At 35.2% G+C, this 21,472-nt stretch overlaps 1 protein-coding gene across 4 annotated transcripts in view; it reads left to right on the top strand.

Moving 5' to 3' along the window:
• The window catches only part of RPS6KA6 (ribosomal protein S6 kinase A6), a 191,515-nt gene that overhangs the window by 158,751 nt on the left and 11,292 nt on the right, over positions 1–21,472 (top strand). For 3 of the 4 annotated variants that reach the window (XM_032330486.1, XM_032330485.1, XM_032330488.1), the window contains 4 exons: positions 488–646; positions 4,152–4,313; positions 8,432–8,508; positions 10,670–10,787. In XM_032330486.1, coding sequence (XP_032186377.1) covers positions 488–646; positions 4,152–4,313; positions 8,432–8,508; positions 10,670–10,787 — 516 coding nt within the window. The remainder of the gene's footprint in view (positions 1–487; positions 647–4,151; positions 4,314–8,431; positions 8,509–10,669; positions 10,788–21,472) is intronic. The other variant, XM_032330487.1, reaches the window with a different exon arrangement.

Here is a 21,472-nt window from a genome sequence, read left to right as displayed (position 1 = left end):
TGCCCTGAATTGAAGGGTACACATATTTTTCTTAATTTATTCTCCTTAATATAGTATTTTTGAAATCAACAAATATTTAAGATACCATATCAGATAATGGACTGTGAGGGCAATATTTAAAAACAATACATTTACTGCCAGAAGGAAGCTTATTATTAATAGGAAAGAGAAGTGGCTATAATATAATAAAAAATGAGATAGGTGCTATTTGAGAGACACAGAGTTCTGTCGTTCCAACTTACACCATTTGTGAAGTATAATGTACAACTTCAAAAGTTAATACAATCATATGTTTAACTTGGTCTCGAAACTGTGTAGGAGGTTGTTTAGCCATTTTAATCTTAAGTGTAGCCTGTACTATATTAACAGTAAGGGGTTAATGTCCTTTTTAAATAATAGAGGTTCACTAGAAAAGGAAAGTAAATATAATTTCAAAATTTCAGAATTATAATTATAAATAATAATATTTAAAAAATTTTTTTTTTAGGTTTATGATGATGGTAGATATGTTTACCTTGTTACGGATTTGATGAAAGGAGGAGAACTACTTGACCGTATTCTCAAAAAAAAATGTTTCTCAGAACGGGAAGCTAGTGATGTACTGATTGTAATAACTAAGACAGTTGACTATCTTCATTGTCAAGGAGTAAGTTGTAGTTATATTCTCCCCTTCAATTTTGAGACTTCTGTATCTTCATAAAATTATATTTAGGAGACGCAACCCAAAATGAATTTTCCTGTAACATATATTTCTATAGAGCATATCCTAATAAAATTCATAATGTAGTGAAAGTTACAGATTTAGGAAATTGGGTAATACTTTATTAATTCTCTTCACTCTGCCTGTTGCCCTGATTTAAGAGCATATTAGTTTTAAGATGGTTTGAATTATATAAATATATCTAACTTTGATTTTGAAATTATTAAACCTAATCAAACTTAACAGTCAAAATAATTATCCAAGGACATGTTGTGAATATTATTCAAATTATGCTGTATCTGACATATAAAGTTCTGGCAGTAAAAGGACTGTATATCTTTTTTGAGGGGTATAGTTGACATACAATGTTACATTAGCTCCAAGTATACCACATAGTGATTCAACAACTCTATACATTCTGCTGTACTCACCACAACAGATGTAGCTACCATCTGTCACCATACAGTGCTATTACATTACCAGGGACTGTATTCCCTATGCCATACTTCTTATTCCTGTGACTTACTCATTCCAAACCTAGAACTCTATTATCCCTTCACCCATTTTGCTGATACTTCTACCTGCTCTCCTCTGGAAGCCATCATTTTGTCTCTGTGTTTATAGGTCTAATTCTGTTTTTTGTTTATTTTTCATTTTTTTTTAGATTCACTTGAAAGTGAAATTTTATGGTATTTGTCTTTCTCAGTCTGACTTAATTCACTTAGCACAATACCCTCTAGGTCCATCCATGTTGTTGGAAATGGCAAGAACTCACTTTTTTATGGCTATGCACTAATACCCCATTATACACACACACACACACACACACACACATCCTATCTTCCTTATCCATTCATCTGTGGATGGACACTTAGGTTGCCTCCATATGTTGGCTATTGGAAATAATGTTGCAGTAGACATAGGGGTGCCTATGTCTTTTTCAGTTAGTGTTTTTGTTTTCCTTGGGCAAATTCTCAGTAGTGAAATTATTAGATGATATGGTAGTTCTATTTTTAACTTTTTGAGGAACCTCCATACTGTTTTCCACAGTGGCTGTACCAGTTTACATTCCCATCAGCAGTGCTCTATGGTTCCCTTTTTCCACATCCTTGCTAGCACTTGTTATTTCTTGTCTTTTTGATTCTAGCCATTCTTATAGTGGTAAGGTGATAACTCATTTTGCTGATTTGCATTTTCCTGATGATGAGTGATATTGACCACCTTTACATGTGTCTATCACCCATCTCTATGTCTTCTTTGTAAAGATGTCCAGAGGACTTATATCATGACACTTGGCAGCCTCTCCTCCAAATACAGTAATAAATTTGGATTCTAAGCATTTGAAATATTAATATATTAAAATTTTTGGTGGAGGAGCAGGCCTATTATTTTTCTTCCCATGTCTTCATAAAGAAAGCAAGTGAATTGAGTTACGAAAAAGTCAGTTTTTATTATATACATTTATACAAGGAAACAAAGTCCCAAATAATTTAAAATTTTAAGTTTGAATCAGTTGTAATAGTACATACGTACTCAAGTATAAAAAATTTAAAAATGAACAATTCAGAATTGGCACAGTGAAAATTCTATAGGGACCCTTCTTTTAATTAAGATAAACAAGCCAGTACATAGTGTGTGTTTTAAGAGAGTATATTTTAAATATTTTGAAATATAAACTGTATAGTGCTAAATTTGATTCCTTGACTGTCTTCATCAACACTCTGTAAAATAAAGGGTGACCAGGGTTTCTGAGAAAAGTAAAATAACTATTTTTTTCTTTATTATTTTAGAAACCTTCAGATTCTTATAGCAATTAAGTCAATCACAGACATATATTGAGTATTTCTACGTGCCAGGCATTGTAAAAGGTATTTCAGATTCAAGCATGAGTAAGACTTGGTCCTCATCTTTAAAAAACTTTTAGTGCAGTAAAATGCTGATTAAAGGTAGGACTAGAATAAACAAAGTTGATAATATTAGTAGAAAAATCATCACATAGAGAATTTCAGAATGTTTTCCATTTCTAGCATTTCATTTGGTTCTCACTGCCTTTCTTCTGAGTTTCATGCATTGCGGACATGTTTTTGTTTTACTTCATTGATATAGTTATTATAGTCTCTTAATTTTTATTATTTCTTTTATAAATATGTATTTTATGAATTTTGAACAGTACTTTTTATTGAGATATATTTGACATGTAACATTAGGTAAGTTTAAGGTGTACAGCATGTTGCTTTGATACATTTATGTAATGCAAAATGACTTATGTATTGCAAAATGTATAGCATTAGTTAGCACTTTCATCACCTCACATGTAATAATGGCCCCTTTATTTTTTTTTTTATTTTTTTTTAAGATTTTATTTATTTATTTGACAGACAGAGATCACAAGTAGGCAGAGAGAGAGGAGGAGGCAGGCTTCCCACTGAGCAGAGAGCCCGATGCGGGGCTCAATCCCAGGACCCTGGGATCATGACCTGAGGCAGGGGCAGAGGCTTTAACCCACTGAGCCACCCAGGAGCCCCAATAATGGCCCCTTTAAAATCCTTGTCAGGTCCAATGTGGTTCATCTTGGAGTTGGAATTGATTTTCTCTTTTCATGGAACTGTGTTCCATTTTCTTAGTTCCTTGTATATCATACATTTGATTGTTAAGTTATGAAGGTTTTCATATTGTTATTTTTTCTTCAGTGATTATCATTTTTCTTGGCAGGTTTGCACTGAAAACTCTGCTTTTGGGGCAGCAGCTCTGGTCTCTGTATCTTTTATCTTTGTTTGAATTACATTGCCCTTCTGTGTATTTTTGATTCAGGGGTCAGTTCTGGCCCTTTTCCTAATGGAATTCATCCCAAGCATTCACGGTTTCTTAGCATCTCTTTTCCATTCCTCCCAGCCAGAAAGACTGTGGGCTTTTCCACATGTGTTTTCACCATCACTGTGTGACATAGGAACTGCACTTAATCCTAGGCTAAAAGCCACAGATATGGGAACCTTACTTAGAGCTCCCCTGTATGCCCTCCCTCAACGAAGCGTATACATCGCATCAGAGTCTGTCTGCTTCTGTTCATTCTGCTATACCTTCAGGTAGTTGATTTTTTAATTATGTTCAAGTTTTGGAGCTATTTACTGTGGAGAAGAACATGTTAAATAGGCTCTTAGTCCATTATTTCCAGAAGTGGAATTGAGAATTGAGAATTGAGCTTTGACATTTTGAGGTTGGAAATGATTAACAAAACCTATGGTTTGAATAGAAACTGGAACATTTATTGGACAGAGATAATTTCTTCTATATGCTTCAGGCTGTCAAAGCTTTTGCGGTTGGAGAAATTGTCATTTTCAAAATTTTATGATTTAGAAAGTTCCTTCTCCTGGAAATTCTTTAACTTAAAGTGTTTCATTTCATAGATGTTTAGTTCACTATAGAAATGTAATTTTTTTCTTTTATGTTCGAGGTTGTTCATCGTGATCTTAAACCTAGTAATATTTTGTATATGGATGAATCAGGCAACGCAGACTCCATTAGAATCTGTGATTTTGGGTTTGCAAAACAACTTCGAGGAGAAAATGGACTTCTTTTAACTCCATGCTACACTGCAAACTTTGTAGCACCTGAGGTATTTGTTAAAACTTAAAAGTATTGGCCTTTTTGTTATTTTCCTTTAGTTAGATATGTATGATTTCATGTATATGTTACAATTGATAGGTAAAAGCTGAGTTGTCTTATCCTTTCCCAACTCTAAAGCTCTTTAAATCAGTGAATTCTGATAACCTCTAACATAAATATTCAGACTAGTAACTAGCATCTGAAAACAGCCTGAATGTATAATCATTAGACTACTCTTTTTTGTTGGGTTATGTACTAGCATCAGAATCATACACTTTTAGAGCTGGGAAGGCAAATGGAGATAACCCTATCTTCAACATATTAAATGTTCTAAGTGAAAAAATTGAAGCTCAAAATACTTTAAGTTTTTCAAGACCTAGCATTCACTTTTTAATAAAGCCAGGATAGATTTTCAGGTATTTCCGTTTGGACTGAGCAAGAGGTAATTTATATTGTTTAACATTATACATGACTTATAAAGGCAGTGCCATCAATTGTCTTTAAGATCTAATTCCTGGAAAGGATGAATACCCAACTTTTGTAGCAACATGGACGGAACTGGAAGAGATTATGCTGAGTGAAATAAGTCAAGCAGAGAGAGTCAATTATCATATGGTTTCACTTATTTGTGGAGCATAACAAATAACATGGAGGACAAGGGGAGATGGAGAGAAGGGAGTTGAGGGAAATTGGAAGGGGAGGTGAACCATGAGAGACTATGGACTCTGAAAAACAATCTGAGGGTTTTGAAGGGGCGCGGGGGGAGGTTGGGGGAACCAGGTGGTGGGTATTAGAGAGGGCACAGATTGCATGGAGCACTGGGTGTGGTGCAAAAACAATGAATACTGTTATGCTGAAAAGAAATTTAAAAAAAGATCTAATTCCTGGAGAAAACAGCTTCATAGGGATTTTTATAAGCAGAGGGATTTTTCTTGGAAAATAACATTTATATGTAGATATTACAGGGAAGAGTTAGGAAAGGTGAGTCTGGGGAGGTAAGGAGTATAGATTTCACATTTGTCAGTTCTGATACTGGGGATGGGAGCTTTGACAGTAGCAACTCCCATAGGAGTGAAAGTATGGTTGATCAGAAATGAATTGGGGGCTGCCTGGGTGGCGTAGTCGGTTGGGCATCTAGCTCTTGGTTTCAGCTGGGGTCGTAATCTCAGGGTCGTGGCATTGAGCCCCAAGTCAGGCTCTAGCTCAGTAGGGAATCTGCCTAAGACTCCCTCTCCCTTTGCCTCTCCCCATCCTCTCTCTCTAAAATAAATTTTAAAAACTGAATCAGGGATGGCACTGGCCATATAATGTCTTTGTTTGTAAATTAGTAACTGTTCTTATATGTTATGAATAATGCTAACCTGTATGAGTTACCATGTGTTCAGCACAAAACAAAATACACAAAAATCTTCAGGTTTGAAAACTTAAATTTTCCAAGTCAGAGAAGAGCAGTAAAATAATTTGAGGATAAATTCCTATCTCATATGCATGTTTTCTGATTTTTTTTAGCCAAATACTATCCCTTTCAGGATAATTCACATCAGATATAGCATATTCATATATTCATATTTAAATATCAACAAATCTGTATTTTAATAATTATATATTAGAAAAATATTTTGTATTTTATTGTGTTATATTAGTCACCATACAGTACATCATTAATTTTCGATGTAGTGTTCCATGATTCATTGTTTGCGTATAACACCCAGTGCTCCATGCAATCCATGCCCTCCTTAATACGCATCACCAGGCTCACCCATCCCCACAACCCCCTCCCTTCTAAAACCCTCAGTTTGTTTCCCAGAGTCCATAGCCTCTCATGGTTTGTCTCCCACTCCAATTTCTCCCCCTTCGTTTTTCCCTTCTCCTAATGTCCTCCTTGCTATTCCTTATGCTCCACAAGTAAGTGAAACCATATGATAATTGACTTTCTCTGTTAGATTTATTTCACTCAGCATAATCCCCTCTGGTTCCATCCATGTTGATGCAAAAGCTGGGTATTCATTCTTTCTGATGGCTGAGTAATATCCCATTGTGTATATGGACCATATCTTCTTTATCCATTCATCTTTTGAAGGGTATCTTGGCTCTTTTCATATTTTGGCGACTGTGGCCATTGCTGCTATGAACATTGGGGTGCATAAGCCATTCTTTTCACTGCATCTGTATCACTGCATCTGTAAATACCCAGTAGTGCAATTGCAGGGTCATAGGGTAGCCCTATTTTTAATTTTTTGAGGAACCTCCACATTGTTTTCCAAAGTGGCTTCATCAACTTGCATTCCAACCAACAGTGTAAGAAGGTTTCCCTTTCTCCACAACTTCTCCAACATTTGTTGTTTCTTGCCGTATCAATTTTTGCCGTTCTAACTGGTGTTAAGATGATAACCTCAATGCAGTTTTGATTTCAATTTCCCTGATGGCTAATGATGATGAACACTTTTTCAAGTGTCTGTTAGCCATTTGTATGTCTTCTTTGAAGAAGTGTCTACTCATGTCTTCTGCCCATTTTTTGACTTGATTATCTGGTTTTTGGGTGTTGAGTTTGAGGAGTTCTTTATAGATCTTGGATATCAGCCCTTTGTCTGTAGTGTCATTTGCAAATATTTCCTCCCATTCTGTGGGTTGCCTCTTTGTTTTGTTGACTATTTCCTTTGCTGTGCAGAAGCTTTTTATCTTGATGAAGTCCCAAAAGTTCATTTTTGCTTTTGTTTCCCATGCCTTTGGAGACATGTCCAAACTTACAAAGAAGTTGCTGTGGCCGATGTGGAAGAGGTTACTGCCTATGTTCTCCTCTAAGATTTTGATGGATTCCTGTCTCTCATTGAGGTCTTTGATCCATTTTGAGTTTATCCTTGTGTATGGTGTAAGAGAATGGTCGAGTATCATTCTTCTGTATATAGCTGTCCAATTTTCCCAGCACCACTTATTGAAGAGACTGTCTCTCTTCCACTGGATATTTTTTCCCACTCTGTTGAAGACTAGTTGACCACAGAGTCGAGAGTCCATATCTGGGCTCTCTATTCTGTTCCATTGGTCTATGTTTCTGTTTTTGTGCCTGTACCATGCTGTCGTGGTAATCACAGCTTTGTAATAAAGCTTGAAATAAAGCAACATGATGCCACCAACTTTGTTTTTCTTTTTCAACATTTCCTTAGCTATTCGGGGTCTTTTCTGGTTCCATACAAATTTTAAGATAGTTTTTTCTATCTCTGTGAAAAGTGCTGGTGGTGTTTCAGTTGTATTAAGTGATTGCATTAAGTGTGTAGATTGCTTTGCATAGTATAGAGATTTTTATAGTATTTGTTCTTGCAATCCATGTCACCTCTTTATTTTTTTACAAACTATTAACTTCATAGAGAAAACTCACATGAATATATAATAAATATATGACTAGATATTTATCACTGGCTCCAAGACACAGAACAGCTACCTAAACTATTGCATGAAAAATTAATGAAACCATTAAGAATATATCAAATGTGTTTTTGTGATCCAGAAGTATAATGTTCTTCCCAAAACAGACTAGGCTTGAATGTAAAATATAAATTCATCTTGCTTCAATGAGAGCATATTATTATCTTACCATCTTTTGCTTAGTAAGGAGGCAGTTATCATAAATATTAAAAACACAATCTCTAGAGTACTACTTACTAGTTTTGTTGGGAAAATTGTAGTATATTTGCCTTAGTTTCCATGTCTTTAAAATAGAAATAGTAATATCTACTTCAAAGAGTCAGTGTCAGGGTGAAAAGACAGCATTCTGTATAGTACACATTAGGCCTTCTGTACAATATTCATCTTAAATTCTGATGTCTGTGTCTGGTTTTTCTAAGAGGAGGAGTGAAAACTCATTGGGGTCAGGGATCATATCTTCAAAGTTTTGGGAGTTTTTTTGTTTTTTTTTTTAAATGACCCATATTACTCAGTCACCTTATTAATGGCCATTTACTCAATGCTTGCTAATTGTAAATGACTTTGCCTTTGGCATTACATGAATCTATTACTGAAAAGATTTAAATGATCTAAACTTTTACATTGTGAGCAGTTATGAGATTATTGGAAATACAACAACTGTCTTTTGGATAATAAAACTGAGTTTATATATGTGTATTTCTTTCTCAGGTTCTTATGCAACAGGGCTATGATGCTGCTTGTGATATTTGGAGCCTGGGTGTTCTTTTTTACACAATGCTGGCTGGGTAAGAAACTTATATATTCAAAATAATACACATCGTAATTTGAATTTCATCTATATATCTTTATCTGTAATAAAAATGGACAGATGAAAATAGCCTTAATAAAATTCTACCAACATTTTAAAATATCATCTATTGTTTATTTATAAAATGTGAAAACAAAGTGTTTAATGAGGCTCTAGTCAGACATATAAATTAAAAGAATTTTCAGCTAGCACTAAAACTTTTAAAAATAAAAGCACATACTTTTTTGATGTTTTACTTTCAATGCATTAAGGTTTGAAAATGTTTACTTGAACATAAAATAATTTCTTCCTTCAGTGGGTACTTGCCCACTGAGCTTGTTGATACTGATTTAAAATTTTTTGACGTATTTGAATTCTGGCTCTCCTGACTGAGCTTTATAAAAAATATAAATAGCAACATAATACTAAACTACAGAAACATATAGAGCAGCCTTCTCTTAAAAAGATAAATACCTAAAAAAATATATAATAATTGGATTATGTTAATGTTGGTAATTTACATATAAGAGCTGTTTTGCTCTTAAATTTTTTTAGTTTTTTTACTTTACTCTTTTACTTTTATTTAGGAATAAATATTTATGGCTGTAGAAAAAGACTAGGTTTAGCAGTCTGTTGCATAGATTAGAATTTGAAGCATTATAATGCATTATATATGATACCTAGGTGTTACTTTTTTAAAGAAGCCATTTAGTATAATTTAAATACTCTTGACATAACAGGAACATTATAAATACGAATATTATGACTGAATTATTTATTGACTTGGTAATTACATATATCAGTATATTCCAAATACTTTCAGATATATCATATACAAAATATTTAGTTATGACTATAGGAAATATTGAAACTAAGAGTAGTTAAAATTTGTATATGAATTTAGGTTAGCCCTATTGTTTCCAAACCATGAGCTACCATTTCTAGATTGCTGCTTTCGCATGTTTACTTTGTGACTGATAAAAAAGGATTTTGTGTGTGGGTGTATGTATAGGTGTTTAGTGTTATCTCTACTTATTTGTTGCATAAGAGAATTAAGGCATTAGCATATTAAGATATCTTCCTCATACTTCTTTTTTTTAAGATTTTATTTATTTATTTGACAGATCACAAGTAGGCAGAGAGGCAGGCAGAGAAGCAGGCAGAGGGAGAGAAGGGGAAGCAGCCTCCCTGCCTATCAGAGAGCCTGATGTGAGGCCTAATCCCAGGACCCTGGGATCATGACCTGAGTCGAAGGCAGAGGCTTTAACCCACTGAGCCACCCAGGTGCCCTTCCTCATACTTCTTAATCATAAGTTTTTCTAGTCCCAAATTTGAATACCATTTTCAATTCCACCTGTTAGAATGATGCAAAGCTGATCACTTTTGTTATTCTATAATTAATTTTTAAACTACTTCAATTTTATACACTCTGTTTGTCTTCAACTATAGAGGTTTCTTGTCATATTGATATAAATATTTTGCCAATTGTTTATAGACATTAATTAAAATATTGTTAACCTGTTCCCATGGATAATACTGATTAAATGCTAATGATAAAATTTGAACTAATCAATAAATACATTCTAAATATATAACATTGATAATTTCTTCATAGTAGGTATATTTAGTTTGCTAACTTATGCCTGGGAGAATACAAAATTTTTTATTCTGGTCTAATTTTAAGCCTATAGCTTTACATGAAATGCTGCCTTTATTTTATTTTACATTGATTAACTGATCAAAGGGGAAAAAATGATGTTGGCAAGACTCTTAAATAATTAGGATTGGGGCGCCTGGGTGGCTCAGTGGGTTAAGCCTCTGCCTTCAGCTCGGGTCGTGATCTCAGGGTCCTGGGATCAGGCCCCGCATCGGGCTCTCTGCTCAGCGGGGGGCCTGCTTCCCCGCCCCCCCGCCTGCCTCTCTGCCTACTTGTGATCTCTCTCTCTCTCTGTCAAATAAATAAATAAAATAAAATAAAAATAATTAGGATTAAGTTCATTGAAATATAAAATTTTATATGAAGAGTAAAGGAAAACATTAGATGATACTCTTCATTTGCTATAGTAAATATCGGCATGTTGTCTTATACTCTTTACTTTCAGTTAGATTTAATTTGTATGTTAGACCCTAATGTCTATTGAAAACTGTTTTATTAATAGCTATACTCCATTTGCTAATGGCCCCAATGATACTCCTGAAGAGATACTGCTACGTATAGGCAATGGCAAGTTCTCATTGACTGGTGGAAACTGGGACAATATTTCAGATGGAGCAAAGGTATAAATCATAAATATCTTTGGTTTTGTTGCATCCTTGTTAAATTGCTGAAATCGTTAAGTTATAGCCTAGTCTGTGTTTGCAGAGTATCTGATGGTGTTATATGTCAGTATTTGTTTTTAAGTCAGCTCACATTTATATGTGTATTGAACAAGATGAAGGCTGACTTTTTTTTCTGCCATGCTTCTTGGCAATATTTCTCTCTTATCAGTTCGTATGTGTTCAAGAAATATAAACTATTTTCAGTATTAACCAAAGCTAAAAATATAAATCGACTGGGGAAAAATACATATTTAAAGCCAACTAGAACTGATTTCGGCATTTAGTGTATTTTTGCACCTCATTTCTTCTTTAGCACAGACATTGACTCGTGATTATGCAGGCAGTTTTTAATGTTAACTTATTCTTTGAGAATATATAAACTTTTTATCAGTAATGCCTAGATATTTATTATTGATAACTTAGACCTGTCCAATGGAAATATAATGTAAGCCACATATGTATTTTAAAAATTTCTGGTAGCTCCACAAATAAGGGAAACCATATGATAATTGACACCCTCTGCTTGACTTATTTCACTCAGCATAATCTCTTCCAGTCCCGTCCATGTTGCTACAAAAGTTGGGTATTCGTCTTTTCTGATGGAGGCATAATAGCATGGAGGACATGGGAAGATAGAGAGGAGAAGGGAATTGGGGGAAATTGGAAGGGGAGGTGAACCATGAGAGACTATGGACTCTGAAAAACAGTCTGAGGGTTTTGAAGGGGCGGGGGTTGGGAGGTCAGGGTACCAGGTGGTGGGTATTATAGAGGGCATGGATTGCATGGAGCACTGGGTGTGGTACAAAAACAATGAATACTGCTTTGCTGAAAATAAATTTTAAAAAATTTTTAAAAATTTTCTGGTAGCCACAATAAAAAGATTTAAAAAACCACAGTTGAAATTAATTTTTTTGAAGATTTTATTTATTTATTTGACAGAGAGAGAGATCACAAGTAGGCAGAGAGGCAGGCAGAGTGAGATGGGGAAGCAGGCTCCCTGCTGAGCAGGGAGCCTGATGTGAGGCTCAATCCCAGGACCCTGAGATCATGACCTGAGCCGAAGGCAGAGGCTAACTGAGCCATCCAGGCACCCCATGGTGAAATTAATTTTAAGAATGTTTTATTTAACCTGGTATATCCATAATATATCATTTCAATATCTAGCCACTATAAAAAATTAGTAATATATTTTATATTCTTTTTTTATACTAAGTCTTCAGAACCTGGTGTGTAGTTTATACTTAGAAGCCATGTAAATTTGGACTACCCACATGTTTAAAAAATATTTTTCTTTGTCATTAATTTTTTTATTTGTGTGTAGTTGACACACAATGTTACATTAGTTTCAGGTATGCAGCATAGTGATTCAATAAGTTTCTACATTATGCTATACTCATCACAAGTTGTACTACCCACATTTTTTTAAATTTATTTTTTATTTTCAGCATAACAGTATTCATTATTTTTGCACCACACCCAGTGCTCCATGCAATCCGTGCCCTCTATAATACCCACCACCTGGTACCCCGACCTCCCACCTCCCGCCCCTTCAAAACCCTCAGATTGTTTTTCAGTCCATAGTCTCTCATGGTTCACCTCCCCTTCCAATTTCCCCCAACTCCCTTCTCCTCTCTATCTCCCCATGTCCTCCATGCTATTTGTTATGCTCCACAAATAAGTGAAACCATATGATAATTGACTTTCTCTGCTTGACTTATTTCACTCAGCATAATCTCTTCCAGTCCCGTCCATGTTGCTACAAAAGTTGGGTATTCATCCTTTCTGATGGAGGCATAATACTCCATAGTGTATATGGACCACATCTTCCTTAAGGATTAATAGCCACATATGGCTAGTGGCTGCTGTAGTAGGCAGTAGAGTTTCAATGTAACTGACCTTATTTAATTTATGGAAAAAAACATTGATCAAACCTTGACTATGAACTCTTAACATTAATAATTTAAAAATTTTGAGTTTTAAGACAAAAATCCAAAGGTCGTCAGCATGTGGCTTATAGGGTCCTGAAGCTTTTAAGCTGCAGTTTGAAGTAGAAAACAATTTAAGACTAAAGTAATTGCTTATATTTAATATTTTCTGATTATAAAACATAACTGTCTCAAGAATAGTAGCTTATCTGTAGAGTACATTATGGAGGAAATCTCATATCGTAATTGTTATAGAGTAAGTACATCAGGGATTTTATTGTAATTGCCTTTTAAACATTAGAAAAACACAGAAGGGATTCTGTTTGGATCTTAGCTATGACACAAATGTACTGTGTGGTATAGTAGAGAAAACACCTGATTGGAAGCCAGGAATACTAATAGTTTTTGATCTGTTGGCTAGCTGCTCCAGTTTTCTCATCCATAAAGTTTGGGGACTGAATTCTTCAAAATTCCATTTCTTTGCAGCTTGTTTTATTTATAATTTGTCATATTTCTCCATGTAAAGTGATTAAAACTATTAGTATTATTCATTAAATACATGTATGTTCTAGTCAACAAGTTTGTGTGTCAGAAAATGCATTACAGAAATGCATTACATGCATTACAAGGAGTAATTCCAATGTTTAAAGCTATAGATATGATCCTCTTGCATTTCTTTTAAAAAAATAACTAAGCAGTGAATGTAATCCTGAAATAAAGATTCATATGACAATTATGCTTAGATTTCAGTTTTCCATGTTCCCTGTGTTTTATGTTTGGGTCTGTCTAGTGCTTAAGAAGTAATAATATAAGGGCACCTGGGTGGCTCATTCTGTTAAGCGTCTGCCTTTGGCTCAGGTCATGGTCCCAGGGTCCTGGAATCCAGCCCCACATTGGACTCCCTGCTCAGTGGGAAGCCTGCTTCTCCCTCTCTCACTCCCCCTTTAAAAAAAATAATAATACAGGGGCGCCTGGGTGGCTCAGTGGTTTGGGCTGCTGCCTTCGGCTCGGGTCATGATCTCAGGGTCCTGGGATCGAGCCCCGCATCGGGCTCCCTGCTTCGCGGGAAGCCTGCTTCCCTCTCTCTCTCTCTCTCTGCCTGCCTCTCTTCCTACTTGTGATCTCTGTCTGTCAAATAAATAAATAAAATCTTTAAAAAAATAATAATAATAATAATACATATTAAAGTTAAGTTTTGTTCTCACCTCCTCTTTTAATGTGATATTCTGGAGTAATTAACACAGGAGAAGATATTGGGGGATATTGAAATATTTCACAAGGTCTTTCATGTATTCCCTTTTTATGGATCAAGTCACTTTAGTTCTATCTTTGAAACTTCTGAAAATGGTGGCAAATGCTGAGCAAAGAACTATGTGAACCTTCTTAAAAACCCTATATCTTGTACATTTTAACAGTTTGATTTATCTTTGTTTGTTTTGAATTAGTGATAAAGGTAGACTATTATTCAGTTGCCCATAACTCCTTAAACTAATCCACCTCAGTTGTGGAAGTTGTGGCATCTGCTATCATCTCTTTTCTTTTTCTTTTTTTTAATTTAAATTCAGTTAGCCAGCATGTAATTGGCATCATTAGTTTTTGGTGTAGTGTTCAGTGATTCATTAGTTGCATATAACACCCCGTGCTCATCACATTACGTGCCCTCCTTAATGTCCATCACCCAGTTACTCCATTCCCCCGACCCACCTACCTTTCCACAACCTTCAGTTTTTATTTCCCCAGAGTTAAGAGTCTCATGGTTTGGCTTGCTATCATCTCTTGACAGTGGCTTTACTTAATTGCAGTTCATTGCAAGCTACTTTTTTTCCTTTAAATGCTCTGGCTATTGGTGAATGCCACTGCCAGAACTATATAGAAGATGATTCTGTCTGCCTCCTGTCCATGCAGGGTTCATAAACTTTGTTCATTCAGTTAAATGGGGCGGGGGGGGAGGGGCGGGGGTTGAAGTGTGATAGCTTTGTGTGCTTTATTGCTACAATAGTTTCAGCTAAGTCCTCGCCTCCAAACTGCAGGCTTCAAGAACACTGGCATTTTACTGCTTCTCTTTTGTGAAACAGGGAAGACAAGTATCTTGTAAACAAAGCAAAGATAGAAGAGGCAAGAGTAATTAAAATCCCATGGTGTCACCCCATGTAAACACAGTAATACCTGATTAATTAGAAAACTGTTCTATCTAGGGGCGCCTGGGTGGCTCAGTGGGTTAAGCCGCTGCCTTCGGCTCAGGTCATGATCTCGGAGTCCTGGGATCGAGTCCCGCATCGGGCTCTCTGCTCAGCAGAGAGCCTGCTTCCCTCTCTCTCTCTCTGCCTGCCTCTCCATCTACTTGTGATTTCTCTCTGTCAAATAAATAAATAAAATCTTTAAAAAAAAAAAAATCTTTAAAAAAATTGAAAAAAAAAAAAAAAGAAAACTGTTCTATCTAAATTTTCTAATATTTTAAGTTAACAGTGTGTTACTTATTTCAAGTACATAGACCTTTAACCAACAAAGAACTGACCAGTAGAATTTCTTTTTTTTTAAGATTTTATTTATTTATTTGACAGAGATCACAAGCAGGCAGAGAGGCAGGCAGAGAGAGGGAGGGAAGTGGGTTCCCCATTGAGCGGAGAGCCTGATGCAGGGCTTGATCCCAGGACCCTGGGATTGTGACCTGAGCTGAAGACAGAGGTTTTAACCCACTGAGCCACCCAGGCGCCCCGACCAGTAGAATTTCTTACGGGACAACTATTTATGACCTCTTCCCTTGCCTCCTGTAAAAAAAGTAACTTCTACTTCTCTTCTACTGTGTTCCCATTACTACGTTGTATGTACTTTATTAGAGCACTTAACACATTCTCCTTTGTCTCTGTGTGCATTTTTATTCTCCCTCCTCAGTGTTTAAATGTCATACTCATTTTTACATTTCCTAACACACTTAGCATAATAAATACTTAATTGAATACTTTTTCAGAAACTAATCTTTTCTTCAGATACATCTTCCATTGTTAATTTACACAGTGAGATTTTTCTGTCCATATACAAAGATAAATATTGTCCTAATATGAATGACTGTAAATTTTCTGTAAGTGGCCAAGTTTTACATAAATATTTATTTTTCATTTTGGCTTGAATGTTCAAGTATAAGAGCCTTTGTGTATGTATTTATAAGTAATAGATTTCTGGATCTGGAAGGGACGTGGTACATCATTGTGTAGTTAGATAAACCAAGATGTGTAGAATTTATCTTACCCATGATCACAAACCAACAAATGAGAGAGCTGGAGTTGATTTTCATTCCAGCATTCTTTTCATTCTACTACACAATTAGAGATTTTCTAGAGAAAGAAAGGCTTTATTAGCTTGCCTTATGTGAGGAGAATGAAAGAGAGGTCTATAAATCTTTAATAGTAACAGCAAAGGGGGCACCTGGGTGGCTTAGTGGGTTAAGCCTCTGCTGTCGGCTCAGGTCATGATCTCGGGGTCCTGGGATCGAGCCCTGCATGGGGCTCTCTGCTCAGTGGGGAGCCTGCTTCCCCCCCTCTCTCTGTCTGCCTCTCTGCCTACCTGTGATCTCTCTCCCTGTCAAATAAATAAATCTTTAAAAAATCTTTTAAAAATAAAATAAATAATAACAGCAAAGGTGTTCTTATTCACACAGTTCTTTTACATAATATGAAATTTAAGTATACTAAAACTTACCTTTACCTGATCTATATTGCAGAACAGTTTAACACTGTTATATTAACACTGTTAATATTAAATTATAATATTTATATTAAATAAATATTATTTATATAAATGATGTTTATATTATTTATATAATATAAATAATATATTTATTATATTAAATTTATAATATAATAAATTTATACTTTTTATATTAAATTATAATGAAATTCTTCTAGAACTTCTAGTACCATAGCTTTTATTTTGTTTTATGTTTTTGCCAAGCATATTTCTTTATTTTTTTAATTTTTTTTTAATTTTTTAGATTTCTTTTCAGCGTAACAGTATTCATTGTTTTTTGCACCACACCCATTGCTCCATGCAATCTGTGCCCTCTCCAATACCCACCACCTGGTTCCCCCAACCTCCCACCCCCTGCCCCTTCAAAACCCTCAGATTGTTTTTCAGAGTCCATAGTCTCTCATGGTTCACCTCCCCTTCCAATTTCCCTCAACTCCCTTCTCCTCTCCATCTCCCCTTGTCCTCCATGTTATTTGTTATGCTCCACAAATAAGTGAAACCATATGATAATTGACTCTCTCTGCTTGACTTATTTCACTCAGCATAAGTTTTAAGTCCAGGATAGTTAACAATGTTATCTTAGTTTCAGGTGTACAATATAGTGCTTCAGCACTGCTATACATCATTACTCAGTGTTCATCATTATATGTGTACTTTTAAGTCCTGTTTCACCCATCCCCCAATTCATTTCCACTCTGATATACTTTGTTTTAAAGGAGTACCTTCAGTTACTTTTTTTTTCCAACAAAAACATTTTTTACTTGACACATACTTCACCATAAGTTGTTCTAGAAGATACAGTTAAAACCTTCCATCTAAGAAAAGTAGAATACACATTTTCTTCAAGTACAGAAGAAACCCCTGGTTAGATCACATAAAGAGAGAACAAATATAAATTTAAGATGGCTGAAATCTTATCAAGTATATTCTAACCACAATGGTACAAAACTAAAGATCAACAATAAAAACAAGCTGGAAAATCTACAATGTAAGTATTAAATATTTAATAGTGTAAATATTAAATAACACACTACTGCACAAGCAATGGTATATTAAGAAATAAAACAGAAAATCATATTTCTTTAAACAAAAGAAAAAGAAAACACAATATTCCAAACTTGTGGGATGTAGCAAAAGAAGATATTAGAGTAAAATTTCTTCTATAAATGCTTGTATTAAGTAAAGTTCAGCTCTGCCCAAGGACCAAACATTGCCCACTACAAACAAGGAGAGACTCTTCAGAGCAGCACTGTCCCTGCAACACACACTAGAGACACTCTCTGCAGCACCTATATGCCCTCTTGGACACTATATGACCTCTTCAGTGTAAAGCTAATCTCAGGCGCAGGACACATAACAGGCTCTTCTAACACAAAGAAGAAGACAGAGATTTAGACAAGATGCCAAGACAGAGGAATTCATCTCAAATGAAACAAGATAAGGTCACAGCCAGATATCAAAGCAAAACTGATATAAGTAATATGCCCAATGGAGAATTTAAAGCAACAATCATGAAGATACTTGCTGAGTTTGAGAAAAGAATGTAAGACTTCAGGGAGACCCTTACCAGAGAGATAAAAGAGATTAAAAAAATGAAAAATGCTATAAATGATATTTGAAACAGACTGGATGCAATGAATACAATGAAGGAAGAGGCAGAGGAACAAAAAGTGATACAGAAGAAAAAGTAGTGGAAAATAATGAAGCTGAGCAAAAGAGAGAACCAAGAATTGTGGAACACGGGAATAGACTTAGGGACCTCATTGACTCCATCAAATATAATAACGCTCATATTATAGGAGTCCCAGAAGAAGAAGAGAGAGAAAAGGAGACAGAAAATTTATTTCATTAATAATAGCTGAGAACTTCCCTAATCTGGGGAAGAAAATAGACATCCAGATCTAAGAGGCACAGAGAAATCCCATCAAAATCAACAAAAACAGACCAAGACCAAGGCATATCATGCTTAAATTTCCAAAATAAAGCAACAAAGAAAAAAATCCCAAAGGCAGAAATCCCTAACTTACAAAGGAAGGCACTACTGGTTAGCCACAGATCTTTCAATGGAAAGTTGGTAAGCAAAATAAATTCATGTGCTGAATGATAAAAATCTGCAGGCAAGAATACTATCTTCAGCAAGGCTATCATTCAGAATAGAAGGAGAGATAGTTTCCCAGACAAACAAAAATGAAAGGAGTTTGTGACTACTAAACCAGCCCTCCAAAAGATACTAAAGGGGACTCTGCATGGAAGGGAAGGATCAAAAGTGAAAAAGACTTGGCAGGAACAGAGAAAATCTCCAGAAACAATGATGAAACAAGTGATAAAATGGCACTAAATACATATCTATCAATAATTACTTTGTAAATAGATCAAATGCTCCAACCAAAAGACATAGGGTATCAGAATGGATTAAAAAAAGGGGGGGGGGTGCCTGAGTGGCCCAGTGGGTTAAGCCTCTGCTTTCAGCTCAGTTCATGATCTCAGGGTCCTGGGATCAAGCCCCGCATTGGGCTCTCTGCTCAGTGGGGAGCCTGCTTCCTCCTCTCTCTCTGCCTGCCTCTCTGCCTACTTGTGATCTCTGTCTGTCAAATAAATAAAATCTTTAAAAAAAATCATAACCTTACACATAAAGGAGTTAGAGAAAGAACAAGAAAAAAGCCTTAGCCAGAAGAAGATGGGAAATAATAAAAATTAGAGCAGAAATCATATAGAAATGAAAAACAAACAAAAAACAATAGAACAGATTAATGAAATCAGGACCTGATTCTTTGAAAAAAGTAATGAAATTAGAAAAAACCCCTAGCCAGACTTAACAAAAAGAGAAGAGGAAGGGCCCAAATGAATAAACTCACAAATGAGAGAGAGGTAATAACAACCAACACCACAGAAATACAAACAATTTAAGAGAAGAGTATGAAAAATTGTATGCCAAAAAATTGGACAACCTGGAAGAAATGGATGGATAAATTCCTGGAAAAATAAACTACCAAAACTGAAACAGGAAGAAATAGAAAACTTAAAGAGACTGATCAGCAAAGAAATTCAGGCAGTAATAAAAAATCTCCCAACACAAGTCCAAGACTAGGGGAATTCACACATGAATTGCACCAAAAATTTAAAGAAGAGGTAATAACCTTTTCCTCTCAAACTATTCCAAAAGTTAGAAATGGAATGAAAATTTAACAAATGCGTTCTATGAAGCCAGCATTACCCTCACACCAGTACCAGATAATCACTCCACTAAAAAAAGAAAACTATAGGCCAGTATCCCTGATGAAAATGTATGCAAAAATTGCAAACAAAATGCTAGCATATCAAATCCAATAGTACATTAAAAGAATCATGCCTCATGATCAAATGGGACTTTTTTCCTGGGTTGTAAGCATGGTTCAGTATTCACAAATCAATCAATATGAGACACCACATTAATAAAAGAAAGGATAAGATCCATATGATCCTTTCAGTAGGTGCAGAAAAAAACATTTGACAAAGTAGAACATCCATTCATGATTAAAACCCTCAACAAAGTAAGTTTCAATTTCTTTCATCAGTGTTTCATAGTTTTCAGAGTGCAGGTTTTTCACTTCTTTGGTTAGGTTTATTCCCAGGTATCTTATGGCTTTTGGTGAAATTGTAAATGGAATCAACTCCTTGATTTCTACTTCTGTTATTTCATTATTTGTGTATAGAAAAGCAACAGTTTTCTCTCTGTTGATTTGTATTTTGTGAATATACATAATTCATCATTTCTAGCAATTTTTTGGTGGAGTCTTTTAGGTTTTCTATATATAGTATCATGTCATCAGCAATTAGTGAAAGTTTGACTCCTTCCTCGCAGATCTGGATGATTTACATTTCTTTTTTTTCCTTACTCCTGTGGCTAGGACTTCAGTAACTGTTAAATAGCAGTGGTGAGAGTGGACGTCCCTGTGTTGTCCTGTCTGTAGAGTAACAACTTGGAATTTTTCCCCATTGAGGATGATACTAGCTGTGCATTTTTCATATGTAACCTTTATTGGGTTTGGTGCTGGGAAATTAAAAAAAAAAACTTTATTGGTTTTGGTATGTTCTGTCTAACCCTACTTTCTTGAAGGTTTTTATCAGGAATGGATGTTGCACTTTGCCAGATGCTTTTTCTGCATCTACTGAAATGATCATGTGGTTCTTAGGCTTTCTTTTTATTAATGTGGTATATCATATTGATTGATTTGAGAATATTGAACCATCCTTACAACCCAGGGACAAATCCCACTTGGTCATGTTGTGTGTTCTTTTTAATGTGCTGCTGAATTTGGTTAGCAACTATTTTGTTGAGAATTTTTGCATGTATGGTCATCAGTGATAGCAGCCTGTATTTTCTTTCCTTGTAGTGCTTTCATATGGGTTTATATTGGGTACTGCTGTCCTCATAAAACGAATTTAGGAATGTTTCCTCCTCTTCAGTTTTTATAAGAGTTTTAGAAGGGTAAGCTTAATTTTCTTAAGTGTTCACTTAATTTTCTTAAGTGTTCAGTATATTCACCAGTGAAGCCATCTGTTTGGGATTTTCTATGTTAGGAGATTCTTGATGACTGCTTCATCTTCTTACACATTACCTGATCTTCTTTTTCTTCACCTTTGGTAGGATATGTATACCTAGGAATATATGTATTTCTTTTAGGTCATCCAGTTTGTTGACATAAATTTTCGTAGTACTCTCATGATCCTTTTTATTTCTGTGGCATCATTTGTAATGTCTCCTCTTTAATTTTGTATTTAATTTGAGTCTTCTTTTTTTCTTAGTCTACCTAAAAAGTTTGCCAGTGTTATTTATCTTTTCTAAAAGCCAGCTCTTTGTTCTCTGGATCTCTTCTATTGTTTTTCTGCTCTTTATTTCATTGATTTCTGCTTTGTTATGTCCTTCCTCCTGCTTTGGGGCTTTGTTTTTCTTTTTTTCTAGTTCCTTGAAGTATAATGTTGAGTTGTTTGAGA

The sequence above is a fragment of the Mustela erminea genome, chromosome X (genome assembly GCF_009829155.1).
Source record: "Mustela erminea isolate mMusErm1 chromosome X, mMusErm1.Pri, whole genome shotgun sequence".
NCBI classification, from domain to species: domain Eukaryota; kingdom Metazoa; phylum Chordata; class Mammalia; order Carnivora; family Mustelidae; genus Mustela; species Mustela erminea.
Note: the sequence above shows the minus strand (reverse complement) of the source record. Positions and strands in the feature narration are given on the sequence as shown.